Raw genomic sequence first — 27,480 nt, forward strand, 5'->3', positions numbered from 1 at the left:
CCAAACAAGACTAAGTCAACCCATGGGCATAGTAAAATAGTATGTTCAATAGTTTCCTCACTATTACCGCAGATTGGGCAGATTGGGGACTCCAACAGCTTCCTAGTGTAGAGATTGAAAAAAGTGGGAATTGCTTTATTCAATGCTCTCCAAAAGAAATGCTTTATTTTTGGTAGAGTAGGAAGCTTCCAACACTTTGGATTGGGCAAATTGTTTTGTTTGTATGTAGAGAAAGACTTGCGTGTAACGCCACGTGACTCCAACAGCTTCCTAGTGTAGAGATTGAAAAAAGTGGGAATTGCTTTATTCAATGCTCTCCAAAAGAAATGCTTTATTTTTGGTAGAGTAGGAAGCTTCCAACACTTTGGATTGGGCAAATTGTTTTGTTTGTATGTAGAGAAAGACTTGCGTGTAACGCCACGTGGTGCGGCAGACCAATCACTGCCTAACAGGGGGGGTCTTTTGGGTATTATACATTTAAAAAGCAGGGGCAGTTTCGGAAAAGTGAGAAAAAATTCTGGTTTTTGGTTGGAGGGCCCTAAAGCCACATGGTGGGGAAACCTCCACCTAAGAATTTCTCTTGTATGTAAGTTATTAAAATAATATATGCGGGAAAAGGAAAAGCCTCAACGCCTCGAAGCAGATGTCTTGCGAGGCACTAACAAGTGGCCTCTTCTCATGCCTTTGCCTTTGAAAATATTGTTATGCTCTATTGCCAAAAAAAAAAAAAAAAAAAATAATAATAATAATAATAATAATAATGATAATAAAATAAAATAAAAAAGAAATCGAGGATGAACTAGCAGCCAGCCAGAGTAGCAAAATGAACCATCTGGTCTCATGAACTGTCAAAGGTTGGTCTAGCATTTACATGAAAATAAGCTTCACAGTTTAATGAGCTCATCAAAAAAGGCAAACTTGGGATTTTCAAACTGCATTTTGCAAGAACTTATTACTAATTTGGCAGCAGAATGATCGATTGGAATACGGACTTTGATTGCATAGTTTAATCAACTTGAATCAAGAGATCTGGTCTTTTACCAAGTCATATACATTATTTTAAAGTCTAGAGTCTAGACTCATAGTCCTTTTTCCTCTTCTTTATTTGTATAGTTGTTTTCTTGATCAGAGATGCTTTTGCTATCTTTCTTCATCTGTTTCTGACTTTCGTCCCTTAGTCTTCCTCCTCCTCTTTCCAAAACTAAGATCGAGAACAAATAAGAGAAAACTTCAACGCCTCACCACTCCATGCAGTCCCGACCTCACCTCACCTCCGCCCAACGCCTCTGATCGATTCTCTTCTGATCACCGCCGCATATCTCTGATCCACCCTCAGGTAACAATCATCACCTGCGTGTGGGTGTGTATCAAAAATTCAAAACTCAAAAGCCCTATTTCTCTTATGCTTTCATCTTCCTCCGTCTTCTCCTTCTCCTTCATCTGACGACGAGATTCTCCAGTTCCAGATCTAGAGCGCCTAGGCGGACGCCTTATTGCCCACCGCCTAGTCCCCATGATCACAGGAAGGCTACCCATGCCAGCACGACTAGTCCTTCTACTTCTTGGTTTGTGCAGTGTCGCTTGCCACGCTAATGATGATCCTCATCACTGTGAACCTTCTTCCTGCGGCCACATCCGAAATATAAGTTACCCTTTCCGACTCAATGATGATCCAAAGAAGTGCGGTAAATCAATGTATAACCTGTCTTGTGAGAACAATGTCACTGTATTACACTTGTATTCAGGAAAATACCATGTGCTTGCCATCAATTATGGAAATTACACAATCCGAGTTGTGGATGCCAATATACGTAAGGATAATTGCTCTTCACTCCCTCGTAATTCGTTGGCCAGCTATAACTTCAGTGAGGAGGATCCATACAGCATTGATATGTTGAAAGGTCAAGGTCACATTTATTGGGGGTACGCGCATAAGTTTGAATTGTCAAAGCCTATAATCTTCATGACCTGTGAAACTCGGCCGGTGAATTCGTATATCTATATGGATACTGCTCCTTGCATTAATGCAACGAGTGGGCATTCTTTTGTTATCACTAGAGGCTTAAATGCCTCGGATTTGTGGAATTCATGTCGCATAGAGCTGATGGTCTTGACATCATCGTCGATTGGTACAAAGGACACGAACAGTTCCTACATTGACATCCATAATGAGCTGCTCTATGGTTTTGAACTTTCATGGTATTACAGCTACCGGGGATCACGTACCTATTGGCAATGCTACGTCGACACTGATACCAACAAAGTTGATTGTGGTAAGGAACATTCTGTTCTTCAAGCTTTACCACAATTATTTATTTTCAGTTTACTTTTTATCATTTACAAGATTCAGACTTGAGAACGTGATATTTGTGATGCAGGCACCAGGTATAGTACCTTGGACTTTATAAGAGGTAAGGACTGTGTCAATCCAGCTTATTGTTTTCACAACAACTTATAATCAACTCTTAGTATAACCGTACGTTCTCTCTCTATTTTGCAAGATCTACCTAAACTATTTGCCGAATTATTCATTCTAGTAACTCCAACGGCAGGTGCGTTTTATCCTTAATTTCTTTTTCTAAAAGTAACCTTGATTATATATTTCTTTCAAAAAAAATATTTTTTAATTTGAGAAAACTTCATTCTTTTTCAAAAAGATAAAGAGTCATAAACGGTTGAATAATTGATCTCTAGTGTAATTCTAGCACGGAACTAAATTATTTTCCTTTACAGTACTTGGGGCGACTGCAATAAAAGCTATATTCGGAATTCCATGTGTGGTTGTCCTTTTAATCTTGAAGTTGAAAAGACGACATTTATCAATGTACAACGTTATTGAAGAATTCTTGCAAAGTCACAACAACCTCATGCCTATACGGTACTCCTACTCCAACATCAAGAAGATGACCAAGGGATTTAAGGATAAATTGGGGGAAGGAGGTTATGGCGCTGTGTATAAAGGAAAGCTTCGGAGCGGTCACCTTGTTGCTGTTAAGATGTTGGGAAATTCCAAAGCTAATGGGCAAGATTTTATGAATGAAGTTGGTACCATTGGAAGAGTTCATCATGTAAATGTGGTGCGACTAATTGGCTATTGTGCTGAGAGATCAAAGCGTGCTCTTATATATGAGTACATGTCAAAAGGGTCTCTTGATAAACACATATTTCCTAAGGAAGGACTCATCTCCTTAAATTGCAAGGAAGCATTTGAAATTTCACTAGGAGTGGCTCGTGGTATTGATTATCTGCATCAAGGATGTGATATGAAAATTTTGCATTTCGATATCAAGCCACACAACATTCTTCTTGATGATAACTTTGTTCCAAAGATTTCTGACTTTGGGCTAGCAAGATTATGTCCATTAGACGATAGTAGTTTAACTATGACTGCTGCAAGAGGAACCCTTGGATACATGGCTCCAGAACTGTTTTACAAAAATATAGGAGGTGTCTCGAACAAAGCTGACATCTATAGTTTTGGAAAGTTGCTGATGGAAATTGCAGGGAAAAGAAGGAATTTAAATGCACTTGCAGAAAATACGAGCCAAATTTACTTTCCTTCTTGGGTGTATGACCAGTTCAATGAAGAAAAGGAGGTGGAAATTGAAGGTGCCACGGATGAGGAAAAGAAACTAACAAAGAAAATGCTCATGGTAGCATTGTGGTGTATACAAATGAAGCCCAGTGACCGTCCTAATTCGATGAACAAAGTAGTAGAGATGCTTGAAGGAGAAGTTGAATTCATTCAAATGCCTCCAAAGCCTTTACTGTATCCACAAGAAACTCCACTAGTGGATGATGAAGATGATTCGGAAACAACTTTCTCATCATCACTGCCATTGAAAAATGAAGCTCAAGAGTCAATTAGTTCGATTCAAAATCCAAATTAAAGGAAGTGATGTACTAGTTAATATTTGTAATCACAATGGAGCATAGGCATTTCCTATCATGCAGTTTTTAATAAGTGTTCTTCCATGCTCCACATATACACTTCTTGTACTACTTTATTAATTCTATGCTCTCTCTTTTTTCTTTTTTTCTTTCTTTTTTTTGTCTAAAAGCTCTCTATTTGTGCTTTAGATTAGCCATTTTCTGGGATTCCTATTTTAAACAATGAATGTAGGTGTTTATTAATTATGTGGTGGCTGAATGATTCAAGAACGGGTTGTGCTGATCAGAAATGATGAGGGAAATTTTGGGAGTTTTGCAGTTCTTGCTACAAAACTTCTCGTCTCTACCGAGGATTGCTTAATTCCTACTGGCTGTTATTGAAGATGCTCCGATTGGTATCATATTGGTCAGCAGTTGTTTACAAGCTTCGTGAAGGTAATTGTGCTCAGCATAACATGGACTGTTGGTTAGAGGGAGGCCGATGTCTTATTAGTTATTAACAAGTTTGAGGATTGAAAGAAGAAAAAAAACTATAAGCATAAGCTCAAGCACAAGACATCAAGATCTAACAGAAAATGTTGAACATTCACTCGTTTTTACTGCATGGTTACCCTATCGAGTTCTTTCTCTACACCGGTACTAACACTTGAAAAGAAAAGGTGCATAGAAAAAAAAGTTGTAATCTTTATTAATTAAGCCAATTCTCAGGTAGAATGGTTAAATTTTTGAAGTACCTATTGTTTCTGGTGGCTTTCTCGGGGTACCTCACACAGAATGCTATACCACCCGGGGTACCGATCCAACTCCTAAATCCTGTACCAGGAACACAGCGTTAGAGGGGTAAACCGTACCGGACTGTTTACGCCTCTCCGATGCCTGAGTAAGATACTAATATATAAATGAATCGAGTAATAGTAAATAAAGGAGTTATTACCCTCAAAAGGTTGTTGCGCTGATCCCTTAATACTCGAGCATGGGAAAAGAGTTCCCCATCCTCTCGATGTGGGACGCAGGTTGTCCCTCTGTAGTTATATCAACATTCTGGTGTGTAATTAGATGGGCTGTGCTGATCAGGTCCCGGGTCCCTGGTGTCCGTGGTGTCGTCCCCGATGAGCACCATCATAGTGGGTTGTGAACCCGGCCCATGGCATGGTACCTGGGTATCCCTACGGGCCCCAGTTGATAGTGCCAAACCTAGTGAAGTGTTCCCTAGTGTGTATAAGTCCCCCAAGTTCCCATTCAAGATATTTCTTGGGTGGGGACTTGATAGGTTTTGGCACAAGGTTTGGCACTAGTGTGCCCGTAGGGAGTCCCCCAAGTTCGCGTGCAAGGGATGTCTTGAGCGGGTTATTTAGCAGTTGGGGAAGAGAGTTGGTGTCTCGTACCCGATAGGGTTTATGTGGCCTTGGGCCTGTGGTACCCGGTAGGGTTTGTGAGGGTTGGGCCTCTGGTACCCGATGGGGTTAGGCTAAATCTCATATACCTAGTGAGGTAGATAGGCTGGGGGCCTCATGTACCCGATGAGGTCAGTGAGCCTTTGATCTCGGTGGGATTGAGAGCTTGGTGTCTCATACCCGATAGGGTTTGTGGTCTTGGGCATGTGGTACCCGGTAGGGTTTGTGAGGGTTGGGCCTCTGCTGGTACCCGATGGGGTTGGGCTAAATCTCATATACCTAGTGGGGTAGATAGGCCGGGGGCCTCATGTACCCGATGAGGTGAGTGAGCCTTTGATCCCGTTGGGATTAAGAGCTTGGCGTACCTGATAGGGTTTATGTGACCTTGGGCCTGTGGTACCCGGTAGGGTTTGTGAGGGTTGGGCCTCTGGTACCCGATAAGGGTGTATGTGCATGTCAGCCACGTGGGACGTAAAGAGTGGGTTGTGCAATAAATGCTCGTCCCATCTACTGACGGTTTCGAGGCGTGGAAGGTTGCGTGGGACACGTGTAGTGATCCTAAGGTTGAAGGCTCTTCGTCTTCAACAGATGTGATTTCTTAGAGGTTGAATTTAAGAGGGAAACTGATTGTTTCCCTTTACTTCTCGCGAAAACTCTCAGAAATCTCTGTCGATTTGCAGTGAGGAAGAGAAAGATCAAGGGGAGAAGTAATGTTGGTATTTCTGGAGTGAGCGATCGATCAACTGCTGAAGGAAAAGTCAGAAACCTCTTTCGCTTTGTTTGTGGGATTTTGTTGTTTGTTTCCCCTTGTTTTTCCTTCTGCCATGGATGCTTTCTGGTTTTCTGTTTATCTTCACCTGGGTTTTTTTGTGTGTAACGAAAAGGAATAGAAACAATGCTAGTGTGGGTTGTCTGTAGGTAGTGCCTGGGGGAAAACCGGGTTTTTCTAGGGTTTTATTTTTATATTTTTTCTGTAGCTTTCTGGGTTTGTTTAGTTTTCTAGGTTTTGAAGTGGGGAACAATCCACGCTTCAACAAGACCGTAGATCTAAATTCCTAGGCTGACCCTTGTGTTTCTGATTCCAGATAGCGAATTTGAAGCCCGGGTTCACGTAGTTCTAGGATGGAATCAGGAACCAAGGCTGGGGACGCGGGATCGTCCTACCAGTCCTTCGCGAGACAAGTGGAAGCGGAAATTGATCGGTACCTGGCCGGCCATAGTACCCGTATGGGGTTGGCAGAGAATACCGGATCTTCGACTGGGGTGTTCTCAGAGATCAGTGAGAGTACCGATGGAGATGACAGCAAGGATGATTCTGGGGTGGAGGCGCAAGGAGTGACGGTAGCCATTCCCGAGGGCATACCTAAACCGAGATATACGCTAGTGGACAGGACTGTGTGCGACGAGCCTGGGAGAAGTATGACAATTAAGGAGATCACTACGATGAGGCTGAAATGGGGAATACCGGACGTGGTAGAACTCAGGCCTCTAAAGGCTGGAGAGATTGCAGCGCATCCGCCTCCAGGATGGGTGGCGCTGCACGAGAACCAATTCCACCAAGGGCTGTCACTACCTCTGCCCCGGTGCCTACAGTATCTCTTGAGGATGCTGAAGCTGTCACCGGGGCAGTTGACTCCGAATGCCTGGCGACAAATTTTGAGTATGATGGCAATGTAGGACTTGTGCTAGCAAGGGTGGCCCACCATCAACGAGTTCCGAGCCGTGTACCGGGTTTTATACTCGAGGAAACAGTTTTGTCAAGGTACGGTGACGTTTGCCGCTCGGGACTATGAGCCTCTAGTTACCGACATGCCCACCTCCCAAAGCAAGAAGTGGAGGAACAAAGTATTTCTGGCTGGGGGGGCAATGGCAGATTAAAAATAAGAAATGGCACTTAACGGGTACGTTTCAGGCCATCGGGGATCAATCGTACTCATTGTCGGAGGTTGAAAGAAAACGGATAGCCCGGGTATACGCCGTATGGAGGGAAAAAGAGAGAAGCTCGTATAGGTTCATTCGGTACTCCATATTAGATAGGCTAGGCATAGGAAAACTACCCTGTGAGGCTAGCTTTTTCTAAAAAATAAAAAAAAAATTTTTTTTTTTTTTTTTTTTGAAACTCACTTGTGTTCGACTGACCTTTCAAATTATTTGTAGTAAAAGTGCCGAAGAGGAAACCCCGTAAAGGAAAGGTGGACGACAAGATGAATGACAACAAGTTGATGGACATGCTCATGAGCCAAGGAGAGGATGCCCTTCACATTGACGTTGACCTGTCGTCAAAGGCAATGGGTCGCTCAATTGAAGAATTTCTTCTTGAGATTCCTGATGAAGGGTACGGGAACCCTGATCCTGACGCCCCCGTTACTCAGAGCGAGCAGCCTACTGCCGGGGACGTGGTTACCATTGCTGATCCCGGGAGGGGAAATGAGCCAGTGTCTAGCTCTATCTCCTCCCGTTCCGCTGGGTCAGCTGGAAGCGAGGAGGCCCTGCTTCCAGGTGAGAAGAAGAGGTTCCATAGGCACCGCCATCGGAGCAGGGATAAGGAGGAGGTTACCTACACCGGTTGAGATGTTACAGGGACGGGACCCAAGAGGCAGAAGAAAAATCATCCGGGACCAGAGCTGTCGCCGTCACTTGGGATTTTATCTCCGGCCATACCGCTAATTCCCAAGAAGCCCATAAAGCAACTGTTGAGCGAATACGGGGTTGCTGATGAGAAGTTTGTACGTTCCATGCTTGCCGATCTGAAGGACATCGACCTCGACCGGGTATGAGCGAAAGACAACACCCCCCAAGAAAATCGGCGTATCGCCCGGGAATCAATGATGCGGGTACTACTACTTCTATATTTTAAATTATTTGCCAACTGTTTTCACTATTCGTGTGTACTGACGGGATGTTACAGGCATTGTTCAACGCATAAGAAATCGACGCTGGTGAATAAGATATGCAACTGAAGGAGGAGGTTAGTAACCTCTCCGGGCAAGTGAAGTATCTTCATGGGGAGAAGGCAAGGCTGGAGAAGGAGCGGGACTCCTTGAAGAGGAAGGTAGAGTCCTTAACTCCCAAGGTAACCGAGCTGGAGGCGGCGGAGAACCTTTCTCGGAGCTTGAAGGTGAACTTGTTGGGGCAAAGACTGAGATAGGAAGTGCCCGGGATTCCGTTAAAGAAGCTGAAGAATCTGCCATTTGAATCGGAAGTGCCCAGGATTCCGCGAAAGAAGCGGAATTATTCCTCGACCGGGTTAGCCTGACAAAACAACAAACTAAAACACACATCAGCGGAAGGGACTTACCGAGGGCTCGTGTCAACTGTTGATCTACCAACAGCTCCCACTCGGTCAGTAGGCGAAGATCCAACAAGTTGCGGTTCTGCCAACAGCCTCGAATCCTGGCCACGCGGCACTCTTCTTCACGCGTTAGGTTATAGCGCAGTCCCGCTACACAAAAAAAAACGAAAGTCATTACAACGGAAGGAGTTATTGTACGACCAAAACCAACCATGAGTGGCGGGGGCCAACGACAACCTCGGATAGGCTGGAACTCCGACTTTATCCTAAACGTCGACTCCCCCTCATTCGACCCCGCTTGATACTCCCATCCGGCGGTGGCAACACAGAAGGTACCCCGCCAGGGTGACATGGAGTCCTTCAAGTTCTCAATTAGCTTGGACGCCCCCTGGCGGCGACTCAGATTCAGTTGTCCGCTGCATCCTTAGCGCTTCACATACACCAACTCGTAGAAGTGAAGCACCTCCGCCACGGTTGGACCCTCTCAACCGGACAGACGCCATAGAGAGTTGAGCGCCATCAGCAACCACCACATGTTAGGGAAAATTAGCCCAAAGGCGAGGCCGAACTCACAAACCAAGATCTGGAGGTTTGGCAGTAGCGGGAATGTCACTCCCTGGCGGAAGATCGCCTCGTGCACGGCGGCATGCCCCGCTGGCAGAAACGACGCCTTCTCATCCTTCAGCGGTTGTCGCAATTTCACCACACCCGGCAAACGAAACACCCGCTTCACGCGGTTGACGGCCGCCACTGACATCGTCCCTCCCGCCTCGTCAACCGCCGTGCCATCGCTGAGAACCCAGGCTGACTCAACCTCTTCCCCGCCTGTCTCTCCCACCCCACCAGCGGAACCGCTAGCGGCGCTATTACTCGCCAACCTCTCCTCCCGCCTTTTACGAGCGGCGGCATCCTCTCTTGCCCTAGAACTCTCAGGACGACCAGCACGACCCATGGAAACTTCCCAAGGTATGGTCTGTAGCGGCACGATGTCTAGCGGTTCGGACAGTGAGGTTCTTGCAGGGGCAGACACACGCAAGGAGTCAATAAACACCCTATCCGCCAAGTCCGACCCGGAATCCTCACTGCTCGAGATCTCTACGACGCTAGCCATCCCAAACCCTAAAACCCAAACCAGTCAGTTCACACAAGATCCAAACTATCCCTATGTCAGTAACATCCAAGAACATCAAGAACAGTTGCCCAGAAAATACCAAAACAAGAACAAAACGCCCCCACACACCAAACCCAGATTCGACCATCTAGCAAATCCCTAAACCCCAACTCGTTATCCAACACCAAAACCCCCCCCCCCCCCCCAAAACTCAATTTACACCCTCAGAACATGCCGGAGAAGAACAGAGCACCCCAAATCGAAAACCCAGAAACTGATAAAAGCAAACACAGAAATCCAATAAAACAGGGATAGGATTCAAGGTACCAACCTCATAGATGAAGGCCTTAGTGCGATCGAGGGCGCTTCCCTTCACGACAGGAGATCTTCGTGCTTAAAAGGTCGATAACTTCACGGAATCGCAGCAATTTGCTTCTCGGAACGCAAGGCGAAGCTTACAGACGACGATACCAGTTCAGAATACAAAGTGATAAACAACCAAGTTTCCCTCTCTTTTATGTCAACATTAAAGCAATCTAGGCCGTCTGCTGAAAAACGACATCGCACGACAACCGTACACGTGCCCAACGCTCGCACTTACTCTCCGGATTAACCGAGGCGACGCCTCGGTTACAAAATCAATAATTACCCGCATTTATGGCGAAGCGACGGGCGTGCGGTGATAACATTATTCCACACGCTAACCCAATACATGTTGGCCACGTGTCGAACGCCGTCGAACGAGGCGTCCATCCAAGGTAACCATTGAAAAGGAAGATCAACAATCGTCGCGAGTCTCCGCTGAGCGCAACACCGCTAGCGGAATTTCTCCCTTTTCATCTTGCAAGCGAGCGAGTCTCCGTTGAGCGCAACACCGCTAGCGGAACTCCTCCCTTTCCATCTTGCAAGCGAGCGAGTCTCCGCTGAGCGCAACACCGCTAGCGGAATTTCTCCCTTTCCATCTTGCAAGCGAGCAAGTATCCGCTGAGCGCAACACCGCTAGCGGAACTTCTCCCTTTCCATCTTGCAAGTGAGTCTCCACAGAGCGCAACACCGCTAGCAGAACTCTTCCATCTTGCAAGCGAGCAAGTATCTGCTGAGCGCAACACCGCTAACAGAACTTCTCCCTTTCCATCTTGCAAGCAAGTCTCCACAGAGCCCAACACCGCTAGCGGAACTCTTCCATCTTGCAAGCGAGCAAGTATCCGCTGAGCGCAACACCGCTAGCGGAACTTCTCCCTTTCCATCTTGCAAGCGAGTCTCCGCAGAGCGCAACACCGCTAGTGGAACTTCTCCCTTTCCATCTTGCAAAGCGAGTCTCTGCTGAGCGCAACACCGCTCGCTGGTCTACCATCAAGGCAAAGTCCCCGCGATACTGCTATCAGCAGAGGGATTTCTGCCAACGGAGAGTCCCGAGGCAACACCTCACTCCGACAACGACCGCCATGCGTCGTTGCAGTCAAAACCACGGTCCTCAGGGACAAAGTAAGGGGGCACGTCAACAGTCTTCGACGGCCCTGATCAGGCGCTTTGACCCCCGCCACTTGGGTATCAAAGATTGGGCTCGCTACCCAACACCCTCTGCTCAGCGCAGCTCCCCTCAACAAACAACTACGCCGGCCAAACGGAGGTCTGTCTTAACCGGGGAGTGGGGGACTCCTTGGGAGGCCTAGTAGGGGCCCACCCGAAATGGTCTAAAGCGTTTGCTCAGTAAGTCCATGGTTGACAACGCACTGACGCTAATTATGCTCTTGCAAGTCTAGCGGAAGTAACGCTTCCAAAATCGCTAGGCAGCTCCCCAACCAAGATTGCCCTCCTTGACTGGGGACTTGGGGGACTTGTACTTACATAGGCATTTGCAAGCATAATTAGCTATAATGAGCCACGCTCATGCTACCGCCAGCGGTACCAACTCCCGCCAAAGGAGTAACCCACGGGAACACAGCCAAGCAGGCTACCGCCTGAGCCCCGGCTTGACCCCAGAGCACCGCTGACGCGCTGCCACGCGCCGCGGCAAGTTAGCATCAGAAGCTCTAGAAGCTGGGAGCTGAAGCACATCAGTCCCACATCGAAAACATGGAGAAGATCAGCTCCATCCTCACCTATAAAAGGTTCTCTCCTCTCTCCTCATTAATTACGCATTTACTACTTACCTACTGTTACTTTGTCAACAGAAATACATTGACTAACTTAGGCATCGGAGAAGAGAAGACCACCCAACGCGGTCTCCCTCTGACGCCCTCTGTATTTCTTGACAGGTAGCAGAAGCTCTGAAGATATCACAAGTAGCGGTTCGCTCACCGGACCAGCGTTAACTAGAGTTTAGCTACCGCTGAACTTTATACATTAACAGTATGACAGGAGCATTTCAAAACTGTATCAATAGCTATTTTACAATATATCAGTTATCTAGAAAAAAAATAGATGAACTAACAAACAATGCATAAAAGGTTTGTCTGATATCAAAACTATTCCAGTACCATTTTCAGAGAGGATCAATATCTTTCTTTTTCTATAGTATATCAAAACGAAAATCACTAAAAAACTCTAGCCAAAGCAACAAAACCAAAACAAAAATCAGAAAACGAAAACACATGTGAATGAGATGCAAAATCAAATTTAAATATAATCAGTTGCATTAACGATGATACATATCCACTCTACAACACATCTGGTTCACTTCCAATGAAACGTATCCAAATCAATTTCTATATTAGTTTCAAAGTCAAGTTCTGAATTGAAACAAAATCAATTTTAAACAATAATGAATTGACGAAGAACTGCGATTTGATGAAGAACATCGATGGAATAAGATCCATGAACAAGATATATATTGCATGCAAAAATTTGCAGAGGTCGAAAAATCGGAGAAGAAAGCTTCAAAATTGCAGGGAGCATGATCGATCTGATGTGAGCTTCTAATTTCAGTTGCATAAGCGTTAGTTAGAGACAAGCTAGTGTACTGGTGGGTATGAGATACCCTCATTTATAACTATTTGAACAAAAATTTACAAGTATTTGAACCAAAATTACAACATTGAGAACAAAAGTTACCATATTCATTTACACTATTTACATATAGTTAAACAAAAATTACAATATTGACAACGAATTTGTTCAAAAGCTTGTAAAAATGTCGTAAGAGGTGTAATTACCATTATTAGAACTAAGATTACAACATTGACAACGAATTTGTTCAAAAACTTGTAAAATGTCGTAAGAGGTGTAAGTACCATTATTAGAACTAAGATTACACAAAGTAGGACTCAAATTACAACTTTGACAACAAAATTTGTTCTCACTTTTGTAAATGTGGGTATGAGATACCCACCACTACACTAGAATTTCCCGCGTTAGTTAGTTATTATCTTTGGGAGGGCAAAATAGTCAGAGCGGGAAAATTTTTGGTGGCTTTATGAATAACTAGCAACGTGCCCGCGTTTCTCGCGGGTGATAATGTGATGTTAATGGAAAATAGATCGACTAAAAACAATAGTGGTTATTTATTTTTTAAATATAGGATAGTGGTGGTTTGAGTATTTTTTTTCAATTTACTCTTTTATTTATTTATATTTTATTAACTTGATAATTATGTTATTGAATGGTATTATAGGCACTTTTAAAATTTGGTGAAGCTTTTGACACCAAAAGAGGGCCTCCAATTATAATAGTGTAGAGATAAAAGTCTAAAATTGATATGTACTTTTGTATAATTTTCTATTGTTTTAATTCCATAGTAAAAAGACCTTTTTAGGTTTGTATTAATGGGGTATGTGAATGGCTTACCGTGTGCTCTTTTTGACTTTTCATAGAGTCCATGACAATGTTCAACAACTTATCTCAAGTCTTTGTAAGTACCAAGATTTTGTACATGTTGTTTGTTGGCATTTCCATACAAAAGCAAGTGAAGCATCCCCAAGTCAGTCCTACGTTTTAGGGAGTTTGATTTTGGGAAGTATTTTTCGGTTTTTAGATATTATTTTACAAAGATATTTTCCAACTGTTAAATCGTGCCATTGAAGTCCTAATCGTTTTATAATTTGATTATTTTAATTGGAAATCTTTTATTAAAAGACTTTTCCTATTAGGAGTCCAATTAGGGTAAAATCTTGGATGTTGAGGATTTGCTTTCTCCTCCATATATTCAGAAAGCGTGCATTCATTTGGGCATGACTTTGACGCAAGAATTATTGTGTATCTTGCTTGCTTAGAAAGAGTCCCATAATAGCAAGTTCACCCATTAGGTTACCGGGTCACATACTATTCACTGCTTTTTAGTGTATATTTTCATTCTCTGGGTCACGAAATACACTGTGCTCGTGACCCAGGGCACGAAATACACTGTGCAGGTCACCATGGTGACCCAGAACACTGTACAGGGTGACCCAGGGCACGAAATACACTGTGCTCGTGACCCAGGGCACGAAATTAACACTAAAAAGTAGTGAATAGTGGGTGACCTGGTAACCCAACGGGTGAACTTGCCCTAAGAGTTCATGAAACACTTGTTCCGTGTCTCATTGTTCATTCACTCATATGCATTGGTTCTCTCGAGATCAGTAGAGAAGTTATGGATGCAAGAAAAGCGATAGTTGAATATCGTTCAAGTGAAGAAGGCAGTCAAGGTTCAAAACAAACACCTCATTAGTTGACTAGTGATTGTAGCGGAGAATAGTGCTAATTGTGTTTGTAAAGAAACGTATCCTTCATTATTAGTGGATTGATTTTCTTTTGGGTTTTCAAGAGTAAGAGCCCCACAGTGTTTTTAATCTCAAATTGAGGTTTTCACTGCGTAACCAAAGTTGTGTTGTTTTTGTGTGATTTTTCGGTTTTCTGTCAAGTAAGGATTGCAACATATCTATCAATCCCCGATACCCAGAAACACGTTCATCCTAGTATTTTCAGTCTTAGTTATTTTCTTTAATTGATGAGACGTAATTGGTGCTTGGGAACTTTTATGGGCTATTATATTCATATACCGGATCATGAACTTATGTGCACAAGAAGAGTCGAGTCTACGAAATTGAAATTGAAATCTTATGTGCACATCACATTTATAAAAAACAATGAAACTATATATAGCGGTCAGTAAATCACATATTCCATATTCTCCCAGCAAATCACATAATCAGCTGAGGCTTATTCTGAATTCATGGTTTTAGTGGAGGCCTTTGGTTATTGGTAGAATTGCCCAAATTGATCGATTGTCCATAGTCTTTGTATCTATGAGATTGGAGATCGATTATTGAAGACCATAGAAGGAGAAAATCTAGAAAGGTCTTTTAACAAAGGGTCTTTCTAAAATCAAATCTAGGGTTTTCGAAAAGGGTATCTACCTCCGTCCGACGGGGCGTCTATGGACGCTGTCGTCGGACGGGATCTATTGCCAAGCGCTCGTAGTTCCTTTGATGGGGGAGTTTTTGCTCCAGATCGAAGGTTTCGGTGTCCGGTGGCAGGGATTGTTGCTGTGGTGGGGTGGGTACTGTACCGTTCTGGCAGAATGAGGTGGCGGGTCGAATGGAAGGCGGGATCCAGGGTGGTGCTCTGCAGTCTGGTTGCACGAAGATGGTGGATGCGAGTTGATCTACAGTGGGTCGGAGATGGGAGTATTTCCAGTTCCGATCGGGACGTGGTGGCTAGTAGTACAGCGTCTTGGGACAATTGGTCTGGCGGAGCAGTGGCCGGGGACGATCTGTTGCAGGTCTTGATCCGATTCAGAGGATACTCCGAAGCTGGTAGAGGGCTGATGCAGGTGGTGGCCGGACGCGATCTGTCTCAGGCGGTGGTGACCCGGTTGAGGCGGAGGGGGCCTGTGACTCGTGCTGAAGCAGAATTGGGCTGGGCCCGCAACTGTTGCAGTGATATCCTTACTTCTTGGTGCTGTGTTCGGGTTTGGGCCCAAATTTTGGGTTCGGCCCAGGCTATTTTCTTTTTTATGGTCTTTTTACTTTTATGTTACTTAGCTAGGTTGCGCGTTATGCGTGCAATAAAATCCTACATGTGGTGTGTAGGGCTAGTCGGGCTTTATGCTTGTGTATGCACTCTATGTGCCTTGTATGCTCTAGGTTGGCGGCGAGTTATTTGCTTCGTCAAATGGGCACTGCCGCCTAGTGGCAGAATGAGACTAAGTGTCGTTGGATTTCGGCGGCAACATAGGAGGAAAGCTGTACTAAAGCGGGTACTTATGCTATGTTGTAATCGGGTTACATATCGAGTTATCTTTCCGCTATGTCACTGCTCTGTTGAAGCAAATAGAGTAGCTACTTGTGCACTCTTTGCTAGTTGGTGCTTGTTAGAATACAAGTCTCATGTAGAGATTTCTGATCTTATTTCGGAAAATACTCTAGATGCCTATTGTAATCAGGGGTTTAGGCTCAATGTCCCCCCCTTGTATTCGACAGTTTCATTAATCAAGGCTTGAGGGGCAGCCGCACCAGCCCTTTATTCAAAAAAAAAAAAGGGTCTTTCTAAATGTACCCAGCAAATTTCTATGTAGACCCAGCAAATTTATTTGTTTATAAATATTTCTAATTAAACCACCTAAATTCCCATAATAACCTTTGTACCCAGCTAAAGAAACAAGCCAACAAGGCGCTGTAAACTTCCCAGCTTCATACCAATCTTCTTCGGCAGTTTCTGGGTTTTTTCAATATGAATGCTGAGTCTCAGCAGCACTCAGTCCATGAAAGAGCAGAAATTCGAGAGCTACTTTGGCCGCAACATTGCCATCGATGCCAGCATGAGCATTTATCAGTTCCTCGTATGGATTCTACTACTCCTTTCTTTATACTGGCTCTGTATTTTGGCTAAAGAAGCTTTCTTTCCGATGTGGGTGTGTGTGAACTGGTGTAGATTGTTGTGGGAAGAACTGGGACTGAGATGCTCACTAATGAGGCTGGTGAAGTTACTAGGTAGTAGGTACCCTTTTCAAAGTTCTTAGCTTTGAACGACATAAGCCAGTTTTAGTCTAATTTGGGGTTGAGAATTGATTTATAGCGTTAGAAATATTTGGTTTTGCAAGTAATGACATGAGTTTTGTTCTCTGGGTACAATGTAGTCATCTCCAAGGCATGTTTTCGCGGACTATTAGGCTTCTGGAAGCTGGAATTAAGCCGGTGTAATTTATTCTTTACCCTTGTTTTTATATGTTTTTTAGTCTTTGGATCGTCCCTCCTATTGCACTCATGAATTCAAACTATGGAATGACTAGTTTCTATGTTGATATATTGTTTCAGCTATGTTTTCGATGGGAAGCCTCCAGAATTGAAAAGCCACGAGCTGGCAAAGGGGTAGCTTTCTTACCGCCTAGTTCCATAAGCATGTGTTATTGATTGATGTGTTTTGTTCAATAATGCGTGTTGTACAGCAACTTTATATGCAGTTACTCAAAGAGAGTTGATGGTACTCGAGATTTGGCGACAGATGTAAAGGTACGTGTATATTTCTGATTTTGGACTAGTAACTTTGAGAAACCAGAAAATGTACCTCACAGCTGTCTTTTCTTGTTATTGACTCATTGCAGTCTGGCAATAAGGAAGACATTGAGAAATTCAGTAAACGGACAGTAAAGGTGAGCCCATTGCTTCAACTTCCTTCATGCTATCTGTACCATAGTTTGCGTGCCAGAACTTTGTATTTGTCACTTAGATCCATTACATGAGAATTAGAAGGTTTGAGGTCATATATTTTGTGCTTTGGCAGGTGACAAAGCAGCACAATGAAGACTGCAGAAGACTTTTATGGCTCATGGGTGTGCCTGTAATTGAGGTTGGACATTATTTATAATAAGTAAACTGCTGTATATGTGAGTTTCAGTTTGATACAGAATTAAATGTTTGCCATACTTTACTTGGATGAATTGAGTTTCACAGGCTCCCTCGGAAGCAGAGGCGCAGTGTGCTGTGCTTTGCAAGGAAGGAAAGGCACCTGTATACACCATAACACCCAGAACGAGCCATTTTTTGGTCTAAGAAACCCATTCTGTTACGAATCAAACACACCAAATCCCAGAACCCGAAACCAAGCGCCAGCAATTTAATTTTTGTCCTCCATTTCTCTCACCAACCACGGCCAAAGCCTCGTCTCTCCGATGGAAAATTCTCCGTCAAGCCCTTCTTCGCAAACCAACCGGTCCCTTCCTCAACCCTCTCTCTTCCTCTTTAATCAAACTGAGCTTGAAATTTATATATCTGAATTCTATGTGCTGGAGCAAATAAGCAATCTGCAATTGGGGTTAAGCGAATCACGAGGAAGACGATGCGAAGTTTCTATCGCTTAGTTTCTTTGCTGGGTACACAAGATAAGGGCAGTTTGGGAAATTAGGTGATTTATTTAGATATATTTAAAATAAATAAATTTTGCTGGGTTTACTAAGAAATTTGCTGGGTTTACTAAGAAATTTGCTGGGTACATTTAGAAACACCCTTTAACAAATTACAAAAATTCACTAATTTCACTTAAACTGACTATATAGCCAGCTGTTAAAATCTCAGTCGGGCGTCAAACCATACAAGCGTGCTGACGTGGGTTTGACGAGAGCACTGAAAAATTTCTCGGGCCGAGAAATTATTATTTACATAGTAAAAACAAAAGAAATTATTTATACCAAAGAAAAAAAAGAGATAAAGAAATTACGACGCCGTTTGCTGTACAAAAGGCTTTAGCGTCAGTCGCTCTTGTTTTACATAAAGCCCAGAAGCGGCTGTTTGAAGCCGTCGTCGTCTTCTTCTTCTTCTTCTTCTTCCAGTTCTTCATCCTTCTCCTTTCTCTCCTCACGGCATCAACAATCATCACTCCATCTTTTCCAAAGGTAACATCCATGCCTTCTTATCGTCCGTACGTATGGATTCAATTAAGTTTTGAGGGTTTTTCATAAGAAGAATATATGCAATACGGACCTGTTAGTGTTTCGCATATTTGCCAAAATTTTTGAGGAGAAAAGATTATATCTTTGTTCACTTTTGCTTGTTTTGGTTGATGGGTTCAATTTGAGGATTTATTTAGGGTTTAGCTGGGTTCAATTAGGTTTCTTGTTTCCTCTCTGTAGTGTCGGTTGATTGCGTTTGATTCTTCAGATTTTGGTGGGCTGATTCATTTATGTTTTTATTGTCATTTCATTTTGCTACTGCTTGTTTACATTAGCTGTTGTCAATTTAGCTGAGTTCAATTATGGATTTTGTGATGTCTACTTACTGTTGTTCTTTAGATTGAGTTCAGTTAGCACGGTTAAATTGGGTTCAAAATGATCTGTTTTGCTATTTTTCTCTTCGGTTGATAAATTTTTCTCCTACCATCAAGGTTTACAATAAATATTTTTTTTCCTAGTTTGAGAGTTAGCCCAGCTAGGCTTTAACTCTCGGTTCCGCCACTGAATACGGTGTTCTTTTGATTTGTATGTGAATTCAAACTTAAAAAAGCTTTTTCCATTTAATTAGGTATGGCAGGGGAGAACTTGGATGAAAATATTCCTTGCGAGGAAAATGGGACTGTAGAATCTTCGAATGACAATGGTAATGGAGAAGCTGCTCAACAATCTCCAACTGTTCAGAAAGATGAGGATGAAGACAAAGGTTATATTTTCATATTCAATACCACTGCCATGCAACTCTTATTTCTCTTTTTCTCTGTAACGTAGACTGATGGATCACTAGGAGAGCGCAGGTGGACCTTTGTGAAATCTTAGTGGGCTAAATGGTACTAGTTGTACTAGGATGTTAATAGTCAAATATCCTGCCTCAGATAGCAACTTTTCTGATTGGGTTTGATAATCAAGTAACTTGAGTACATCCTAATAAGCTATCAGTTTGGTACAGATCAGACTTGGCCTATTCTCGAAAGTAGTGAAGGCCACATTAAGTATGTAGACCACTACTAGACTTTATGCCAACTATCTATATATTTCCTCCTCGTTTACAAAATTGGTACGATAAACTCTGCATGCAACCACCTTTATTCTTCATCAGGAGTCTGGTTCCACCGTACAATCTTCCCTGCCATTAGAAGAGAAAATAAAGTGTACAAATCGTGGATTGTAGGATTGATGTAATCCATTCTAATGGTCCTATTCGAGTTACCTTAAGTCTTGTCCATGTCTTGACCGTTCATACTTTTCCAATTATCCCAACCAGGTGAGACTAACAGTTTGTTTTGGGAATTTGCCATGCAAAAGCAGGAAAACTATGTTTTAAATTATAAGGTTTTCAGAACTCATCACATCTTCCACTCAGTCACAGGTTTTGTACCTAAGAATCCCTAGGGTAGCAAGTGGGTGATCCTCTTCCAGGGTTAAGAGTTCCATAGTATCTCTACCATATTATAATCGGAAGTTCTTAGTATTGTGAATTAACTTTAATAGTAAGTGGAGTTCTACCTTTGCTGGACAGCTTTCTTGTTTTATACTCCAATTTGTTGATGTGTTCCTAATGTTTTCATTGTGCAGATGTTTCAAAAAAGAAGAAGAAGAAAAATAAGAGCAAGTAAGGAACATTTCTGGTTTTTATAAGTTTATTCAGAACAATTTCACTAGAAAGCTGATAATGTCTTTTCTTATGCAGGAAAAAGAAAGCACAGGCAGAGCATACTGATCCACAATCTTTAAGTGGGCAAACTGATCCACAATCTACAAGTAGGCAAACTGCTCCACAATCTACAAGTAGGCAAACTGATCCACCATCCATTCCTCTTATTGATCTGTTCCCACATGGGGAGTTTCCTGAGGGCGAAATTCAACAATACAGAGATGAGTGAGTATATGCTGTTTTCTCACAACTTTACATATTTCAAAGCTTTTAGGCACTTTTCTAGGGGTTGTGATTTTGTAATCCACTAAAAATTATAGTCAAATTTGTAATGTTCTCTGCAACTTAGAATATGATGATCAAGAATTTGTTTTTTGTTTTGTTTTGTTTTGGGGTGGGGGGAGTTGATATAAGTGCAGTGAAACTGATTTCCTTTCTCAGTATCTGATTGAGGAATTCATTGGAGATGCATGACCAGAAGCATCAAACACTCAGTAATGGAATATACTCTTATTAGATTTAATATCCTGTAAATTAAATGTATCCCAGTTTTCTAGTTTGCACGATACTTGATCCTTGTAGGTCTTGCATTTTTGTTTCATATTTTTTTGAAGATTTTAGCTCAAATTTTGTATTGTGTTTCAGCAACTTGTGGAGGACTACTTCTGAAGAGAAGAGGGAGTTGGAGCGCCTTGAAAAACCATTATATAATTCAGTTCGTCGAGCTGCAGAAGTTCATCGCCAGGTGCAATTTCATTATGTCAATATGTTGCTTCTTAAGTTATAATATCCTGGAGAGGAAACCAACTGGTGGCTTTTTGGTAACATTTAAATAGGTACGGAAATACATCCGAGGGATTTTAAAGCCTGGAATGTTGATGACTGATTTGTGTGAGACTTTGGAGAACACAGTCCGTAAGTTAATATCCGAGAATGGCCTGGAAGCTGGCATTGCATTCCCCACAGGATGCTCTTTGAATTGGTAATCTTTTTTAATATATCAGGCATGAATTTTATTTCATGAATTTTATCTTGTCTATTGGCCTTCATATGGTTGTATTTATATTCATTGCTCCATGTATCAGGGTTGCTGCTCATTGGACCCCAAATACAGGGGACAAGACGGTGCTTCAGTATGATGATGTGATGAAATTGGATTTTGGAACTCATGTTGATGGTAATTCAATTTCAACTGCTTGAGTGTATTTTGATGTCTCTTCAGAAGTCACCTCTTGGTGGTGAACTATCTTACGCTTTGAAGGGCAAGTCATCATCCGAGTTATTGTTCACTTTACAGGTCATATAGTTGACTGTGCATTTACAGTAGCATTCAATCCTATGTTTGATCCACTACTTGAAGCCTCACGTGAAGCAACAAATACGGGTATCAAGGTACTCTTACCTCCTCAGTATTAAACAAATACACTTTTGAAGTGTATCCTATTTTTCTGTTAAGTGTCAATTGACCCCATCTCCATACAATTTCTACAAGTCCATCAAAATCTGTATAACTGTTTGGTTGAAGTCCATGAAAATTATTGCTTGTAAAGTAGTTGCTTGTTGTTGTGAGTTTGAGGATAGGATGTTTGAGTGGATAATATGATGAGTAACTACAAAATGACTCAAATTATCATAATCCAAGAATGGTAGATATCCATTACACAAAAGTCTATTAAAATTCATTTGTCAAGATTACATCATATATACTAACTTGGTTGAAACATATGTGCAATCAAGTCGTAATTTTTTGGCCTTCTTTTTTACACTGTTAACGAGTCCCCAAGTATTCAGTATTGTGGTGATCAAGTCTATTGAAAACCAAAGGGGAGATTACAAAGGTGTGGGGGTTGATGAGCTCTGGGAGAGCTAGGTTCTTATCATCCTTATGGGTTTCCATTTTTAATGAATTCAAAATCTACATCCTCTCTTCTATTGTTCAAGACTAAAAGGCTGCTGTAGCTTAGTTTTCAGGCTTTGTGTCTCCTAGGCTAGTATGTCACTAGTGCTTTTGTGTTCCTGTTTGTTTTGCTGATGTTTTCTCCCTGTTGTTTTCGGCTGTGAACTTCTTGTCCACAGCTCCTGTTCCTCTTTTACTTTCACTGGAAGGTGTTTCTTTTTCAGAAATAAAGAGAGGAAAAAAAAAAAAAACAAAGAGAAGAAGGCATTCCTAACACTCATAAAAGGATGCGAGATACTGTATCAGTGATAAACAAATTTTGACTTGCAGTATTTGGTATAAATGAGAATGGGGAGGGTTGACAGGATTGTGTTTTTACAGTGGGCATGCTGAATACTGGAGGGGAGGAAAGATTGAGATGTTGTGAGAATACCATTTTATGTGGGCATCCAGTAACATTACCTTCAGTGTTTCCTATTTAGAATTATTGCAGTTCTGTGCTTCTTTTTTAGTAACATCTCTTTGAGTGGTTTCTCTGTCTTTCTAAGAAAGTAGTCTTCATGTCACTGACTTTTTGAATCATTCTACTGCTCTGCTGGGGTATTTTAACTAGCTTATTAACTGGATTTTTATTATAACATGCAGTTTAATACCCTGTGGTATACATTCTTTTTAAGTGTTTCTCTGTTCTATTTTTGATAATGTCAAAACCTTAGAACCTGTTTCATTGTTACCATTCGTATATATGTTAAGTGAGGAAGTGGCACTAGTGGGTTCCACAACCCAAGCACTTTTGAAGGGGATTTTGAGCTTTTAGATTTTTTGCAGCCTTTTGTGCCCAAGACCACCTAGAAAGCATTGAATAAACAGTAAGTACAGTGCATAAAAATAGAAAGGGAGCCCAAAAAAATATGTGAAATCCCAAAATACACTTCAAGAGACAGGAGGTCGTGGGTGCCACTAAAGCCAGAGCATTACTTAATGTGTGATCAAACTGATGGCCAGGTACCAATGAAACAACTTCAATACTTTGGTGTTAACATTGTCAAAATTTGAGCAACAGGGATTAGGCAGACCATAGAAGGGACTATGGACTGGCCTCTGCCAAAAAAAAAAAAAAAAACCAAAAGGGCTGTATAGGAAATGAATCTGTTGTATGCATGTTTGGGATCTTATCCAACTTGCCTCTCTTCTGTTCATTGGTACTTAAAAGTTTTTTTTTTTTTTTTTGTCTTTTTGCTTTTTTTCCTTTCTTGCATTGGTTTCTTACTTGGCTGTTTCTATGTAGAGTTCCTAGTTCAGTCCCCTGACAGGTAATTGTCATTGGAACACTATGTAGACCTCAGGGTTGTAAATTGTATTATGCTCTATAATTATTACTATCCTGTGATTGATCATCATTACATATTTACAGCATGGAGTTTTACCAGAATTGGACTTTAGTGCCTTAATCAATAAGCTTCTTACGCAGTTATTATCGGTCTCATATTTTTTCAGGAGTCTGGAATTGATGTGCGTCTTTGTGATGTTGGTGCTGCAATCCAAGAAGTCATGGAATCATATGAGGTTGAAATAAATGGGAAGGTGTATCAAGGTAATTTTCCTTCTGATATGAGATAGTTACTTTTGTCTAGTCTTAATGGTATAATGTGTAGCATTATTACTTCCAGCATTCTTATTTTCTTAAAAAAAGGTGTATCAAGGTAATTTTCCTTCTGATATGAGTACTTTTGTCATAGTCTTAATGGTATAATGTGTAGCATTATTACTTCCAGCATTCTTATTTTCTTAAAAAAAGGCAGTCTGGTGCACAAGGCTCCTGTAAATGGGGCTGCTGGGAAGGGTAAGACATGTTATGCATGTAGCCTTTTCACTATTTTGTCAGAGGCCTTTTCTTTTAGTTGAACTTTAACCATCATATTGCTTGGGAAAAACCATGTTCTTGTGCCTCAGCTTTAATTTAGTTCTGCAAAACATAATTAATGATGTAATTTAATGAACTGGCAGTAGTAGAGGCACCAAGCTGTTTCCAAAGTTTTGGTTATCAAGTGATGTGGCAGAAGACGTTATGCCTACTCTGTTGGAAATAAAGTAGTAGAGATTATGCAAATCTTGTATTTGTATTTGCACATCAAATAGAGATTTTGGTGTTTTCTCTCGTCATATAATAAATTGTGGATACTTGTGGCAGTTAAAAGTATCCGGAACTTGAATGGACATAGCATTGGACCTTACCAAATCCATGCTGGAAAATCAGTTCCCATTGTGAAAGGAGGGGAGCAGACAAAAATGGAAGAGGGTGAATTTTTTGCGATTGAAACTTTCGCATCAACTGGTAAAACCAAGTTTTTGTATTTGGCAGGAATTTGACTTATGGGTGTGAAATAGATGGTACTTCACATGTGGCTTGCTGTGCTAATTGTCCCATGTTATTTAACTTATTTAGGGAAAGGATATGTCAGAGAAGATCTAGAGTGCAGCCATTACATGAAAAATTTTGATGCCGGCCACATCCCACTGAGGCTGCCTAGGGCAAAGCAATTGCTAGCAACAATTAACAAGAACTTCTCCACATTGGCGTTCTGCAGGCGATATTTAGACCGCCTGGGGGAGACCAAGTATCTTATGGCGCTTAAGAATTTGTGCGATGCTGGCGTTGTCCAGGTATGTTCCACCTATCAGCATTTATCCAAATATTTGTATATTAACTGCTCATGTCAGTACCCATAAAATAACAAATTTTCATTACTAATTACTTAATTAGTATCATGAATCATGCCTTTAGTTTGACTTTTGTTATTATGCAATAATCATCCACAGGAACTCAGTATGATAACTTATATAGTAATGCATATGTTACAGTTAATGACACACAAGCTGTAACTGTCACTTTCAAGTGAAGAATTTATTTTAGGTCCATGATATACATGCGTCACATGTCATTTAGTTGTTGCTCTAGTATGCTTTAGTCCTAAGGAAAGGGTTTATATACAAGTTAGCTCTGAGCTATAGTGTCATACTAGAAATGTAGTTTGAGTGTGAGAAGCGAAGCACAAATAATTTTCTCTCAAGTATCGTTTGTCCTGTTGACACATAAGGATCTGCGACTACTAACCATAAGTTAAAAGTGGACATTGCTTTCAGCCTTATGGTACTAATCTGCATTTCTTTGTACTGGGATTCATGTATTAGGGATTGCTTGCGTTGAATGACTACGGATGAGTTGGTAGAGCATTTACTGAACTGACAGAAACAGAAAAATCGAGTTAGGATCTGACTACTAGTGGTAGGCGATACGAATTTTATAGACATATGGATTCGTATATATAAATGTCTGCTTTAATGTGGGTTATAAGACGGGCATCTCGAAAACATAAATTTTTGCCTTGTTAAATTGAAATATCTTCGGTGAAAATCTCTTTTTCAAATATGCACTTGTGTAATTAGGGCTGCTCCCTGTTGGCGGGCTTTCAAATTTTTCTTGTATTGAAAAATAGTCTGACCAGCTTGACAGTTTCTTGGTTGATAAATGTTGCTGACAACAAAATATGTGCATTACTCCTGTTAAGGGGATGCATTATACTTGAGGGATCATCTGAACTTTATAATACAACATAGCTTCTGTTAATCTTCTGCTGTATTATCATTTTGCTGAATTGAAATTGATGTAATGGTTTTGTTTTTCTTCTGGCAGCCCTATCCTCCTCTCTGTGATGTTAAAGGGAGCTATGTATCTCAGTTTGAGCATACAATTTTACTCCGGCCAACCTGCAAAGAGGTCATATCAAGAGGTGATGATTACTGATGTGGATGAAGATAAATTTGTCATGCATATCTGCATGGGGGCTGTACCGTGTCTTTTTTCCCTTCCTCAGTTCCTCCTGTCGATGTTTCTCAATCCAGAATTCTAATGAACTGAATATTCAGCTCTTCTATGTTTTTGGCAAGTAACGTAGGTTCCAAAAGACTAGGATAACAATTTACATTTAAAGCTGTTTTCAATCTTCTTCTTTTTTTTGCCAGAGTGGGGCACCATAACTGTAGTTCTTGCTCTCTGAATGATCCTATGAAAATCAATTTTAGTAAAGAGTTTCTTGAGCTCAAGATTAAATACCGACACTTTGACATAATAGATGTTTCTGGTGGCTTTGAAAGACGAGAAGGTTATGCTGATGAAAAGTAGTGTCACACGAGTTTTGAGTGCACCTCCACATATGACAAACAATCAAATTATTTAGAAGATATTTTGATGTGTTGTGTCGACATATATGACAAACAACTAAATTTGGATGTGATTTCATGAGCCATGTGTCAATCTCTAATTGGCTGTCTAAATTACGTTTGAGTCTTTGTCCGCCACGTGTCATATCTTATCTGATGATATCATTTCAAATCGTTAATAAATATGGGGTCATTATCATCCTCATCTCTCACAAATTCACAAACACTTCTCATATCCGAATCCTACAAATCTCCATATTCTTTTCCTTTTGATTTTGTCAAATTGTTTCTGCAATGAATCATTTGACGAAATGGTTGCTGAAAGATCAAGAAGAGGGCATCCATCACGAGAAACCGTCGAAGAGCCATGATGATGTCTGCCGCCTGCCTTGCAAATCCAAACTCTGGAAGATGAGGATTCACAATAGGGTGGTTCTTCGAAAGGTCGTAACTATAAGGCCAGAGATCGAGAGCTTATGGATCTTCGATCCAAAGCTCAATACTTCACGGATCTGTGCAGGTATGAACCAAACATATTTCGTAGACGATAAAGAATGCAACATTGAATATTTGACAGGATGATGCGCGACATGGCCAACTACGACCCATATTTTGTTTAGAGAAGAGATGCTAGTGGGAGAGTCGGCTTATCCACTGAACAAAAGTTGACATGCGCCATGAGGATGCTCGCGTATGACATCACAGTTGACTTCTGCGATGATTACCTAGATATTACGAAGTTCACTGCCATTATTAAGATTTAGAGCACTTCACAAAAACAATCTGGAATGTGTACCATAAGACTTACCTCCGCCGACCAACACCGGCAGATTTGTGACGGATGCTCGACAAAACTGCAGAAAAGAGATTCCCGGGGATGGTCGGGAGCCTTGATTGTATGCACTGGCAGTGGAAAAATTGTCCCAGCAGATGGGCAGGGCAGTATGCTGGCTACAAGGGTAAACCGATAATCATCTTGGAGGCGGTGGCTTCCTACGATACTTGGATTTGGCACGCTTTCTTCGGACTTCCAGGTTCCCTGAATGATATTAACTTCCTTAGATGTTTACCGTTGTTCAATGACGTATGCCTTGGTGAAACTCTCAAGTGAGCTACTAGGTAGGTAATAGGCGTTATGGCCAATGTTATTACCTAGT

At 41.7% G+C, this 27,480-nt stretch overlaps 2 protein-coding genes and 2 long non-coding RNA genes across 5 annotated transcripts; all 4 read left to right on the plus strand.

Annotated features, from left to right (window-relative positions):
• The first annotated feature begins 828 nt into the window (after nucleotides 1-828).
• Nucleotides 829-4,011, plus strand: LOC133715584 (rust resistance kinase Lr10-like). 2 transcript variants are annotated; one of them, XM_062142122.1, is made up of 5 exons: nucleotides 829-1,336; nucleotides 1,461-2,273; nucleotides 2,379-2,411; nucleotides 2,502-2,552; nucleotides 2,734-4,011. In XM_062142122.1, exons 2-5 carry the CDS (start codon nucleotides 1,514-1,516, stop codon nucleotides 3,888-3,890), a joined length of 2,001 nt encoding a protein of 666 aa, XP_061998106.1. In that variant the 5' UTR covers nucleotides 829-1,336; nucleotides 1,461-1,513; the 3' UTR covers nucleotides 3,891-4,011. The 2 variants fall into 2 exon arrangements, with proteins under 2 accessions (XP_061998106.1, XP_061998105.1); XM_062142121.1 differs by having other exon boundaries at nucleotides 829-2,273.
• A 12,285-nt stretch (nucleotides 4,012-16,296) lies between these two features.
• LOC133714745 (uncharacterized) lies at nucleotides 16,297-16,961 on the plus strand. The gene is made up of 3 exons (XR_009848808.1): nucleotides 16,297-16,599; nucleotides 16,746-16,805; nucleotides 16,924-16,961. It is a non-coding gene; the product is annotated as an uncharacterized LOC133714745 (long non-coding RNA).
• Nucleotides 16,962-17,005: 44 nt separating this feature from the next.
• Nucleotides 17,006-17,569, plus strand: LOC133715159 (uncharacterized). The gene is made up of 3 exons (XR_009848952.1): nucleotides 17,006-17,118; nucleotides 17,211-17,258; nucleotides 17,390-17,569. It is a non-coding gene; the product is annotated as an uncharacterized LOC133715159 (long non-coding RNA).
• Nucleotides 17,570-18,338: 769 nt separating this feature from the next.
• On the plus strand, nucleotides 18,339-26,213 carry LOC133715290 (methionine aminopeptidase 2B-like). Its single transcript, XM_062141732.1, has 12 exons — nucleotides 18,339-18,497; nucleotides 19,123-19,257; nucleotides 20,127-20,163; nucleotides 20,242-20,430; nucleotides 20,851-20,950; nucleotides 21,042-21,187; nucleotides 21,291-21,382; nucleotides 21,503-21,597; nucleotides 23,600-23,696; nucleotides 24,294-24,437; nucleotides 24,549-24,766; nucleotides 25,797-26,213. Exons 2-12 carry the CDS (start codon nucleotides 19,125-19,127, stop codon nucleotides 25,905-25,907), a joined length of 1,362 nt encoding a protein of 453 aa, XP_061997716.1. The 5' UTR covers nucleotides 18,339-18,497; nucleotides 19,123-19,124; the 3' UTR covers nucleotides 25,908-26,213.
• Nucleotides 26,214-27,480: the final 1,267 nt, after the last annotated feature.

Source organism: Rosa rugosa, chromosome 6 (genome assembly GCF_958449725.1).
Source record: "Rosa rugosa chromosome 6, drRosRugo1.1, whole genome shotgun sequence".
Lineage (NCBI taxonomy): Eukaryota > Viridiplantae > Streptophyta > Magnoliopsida > Rosales > Rosaceae > Rosa > Rosa rugosa.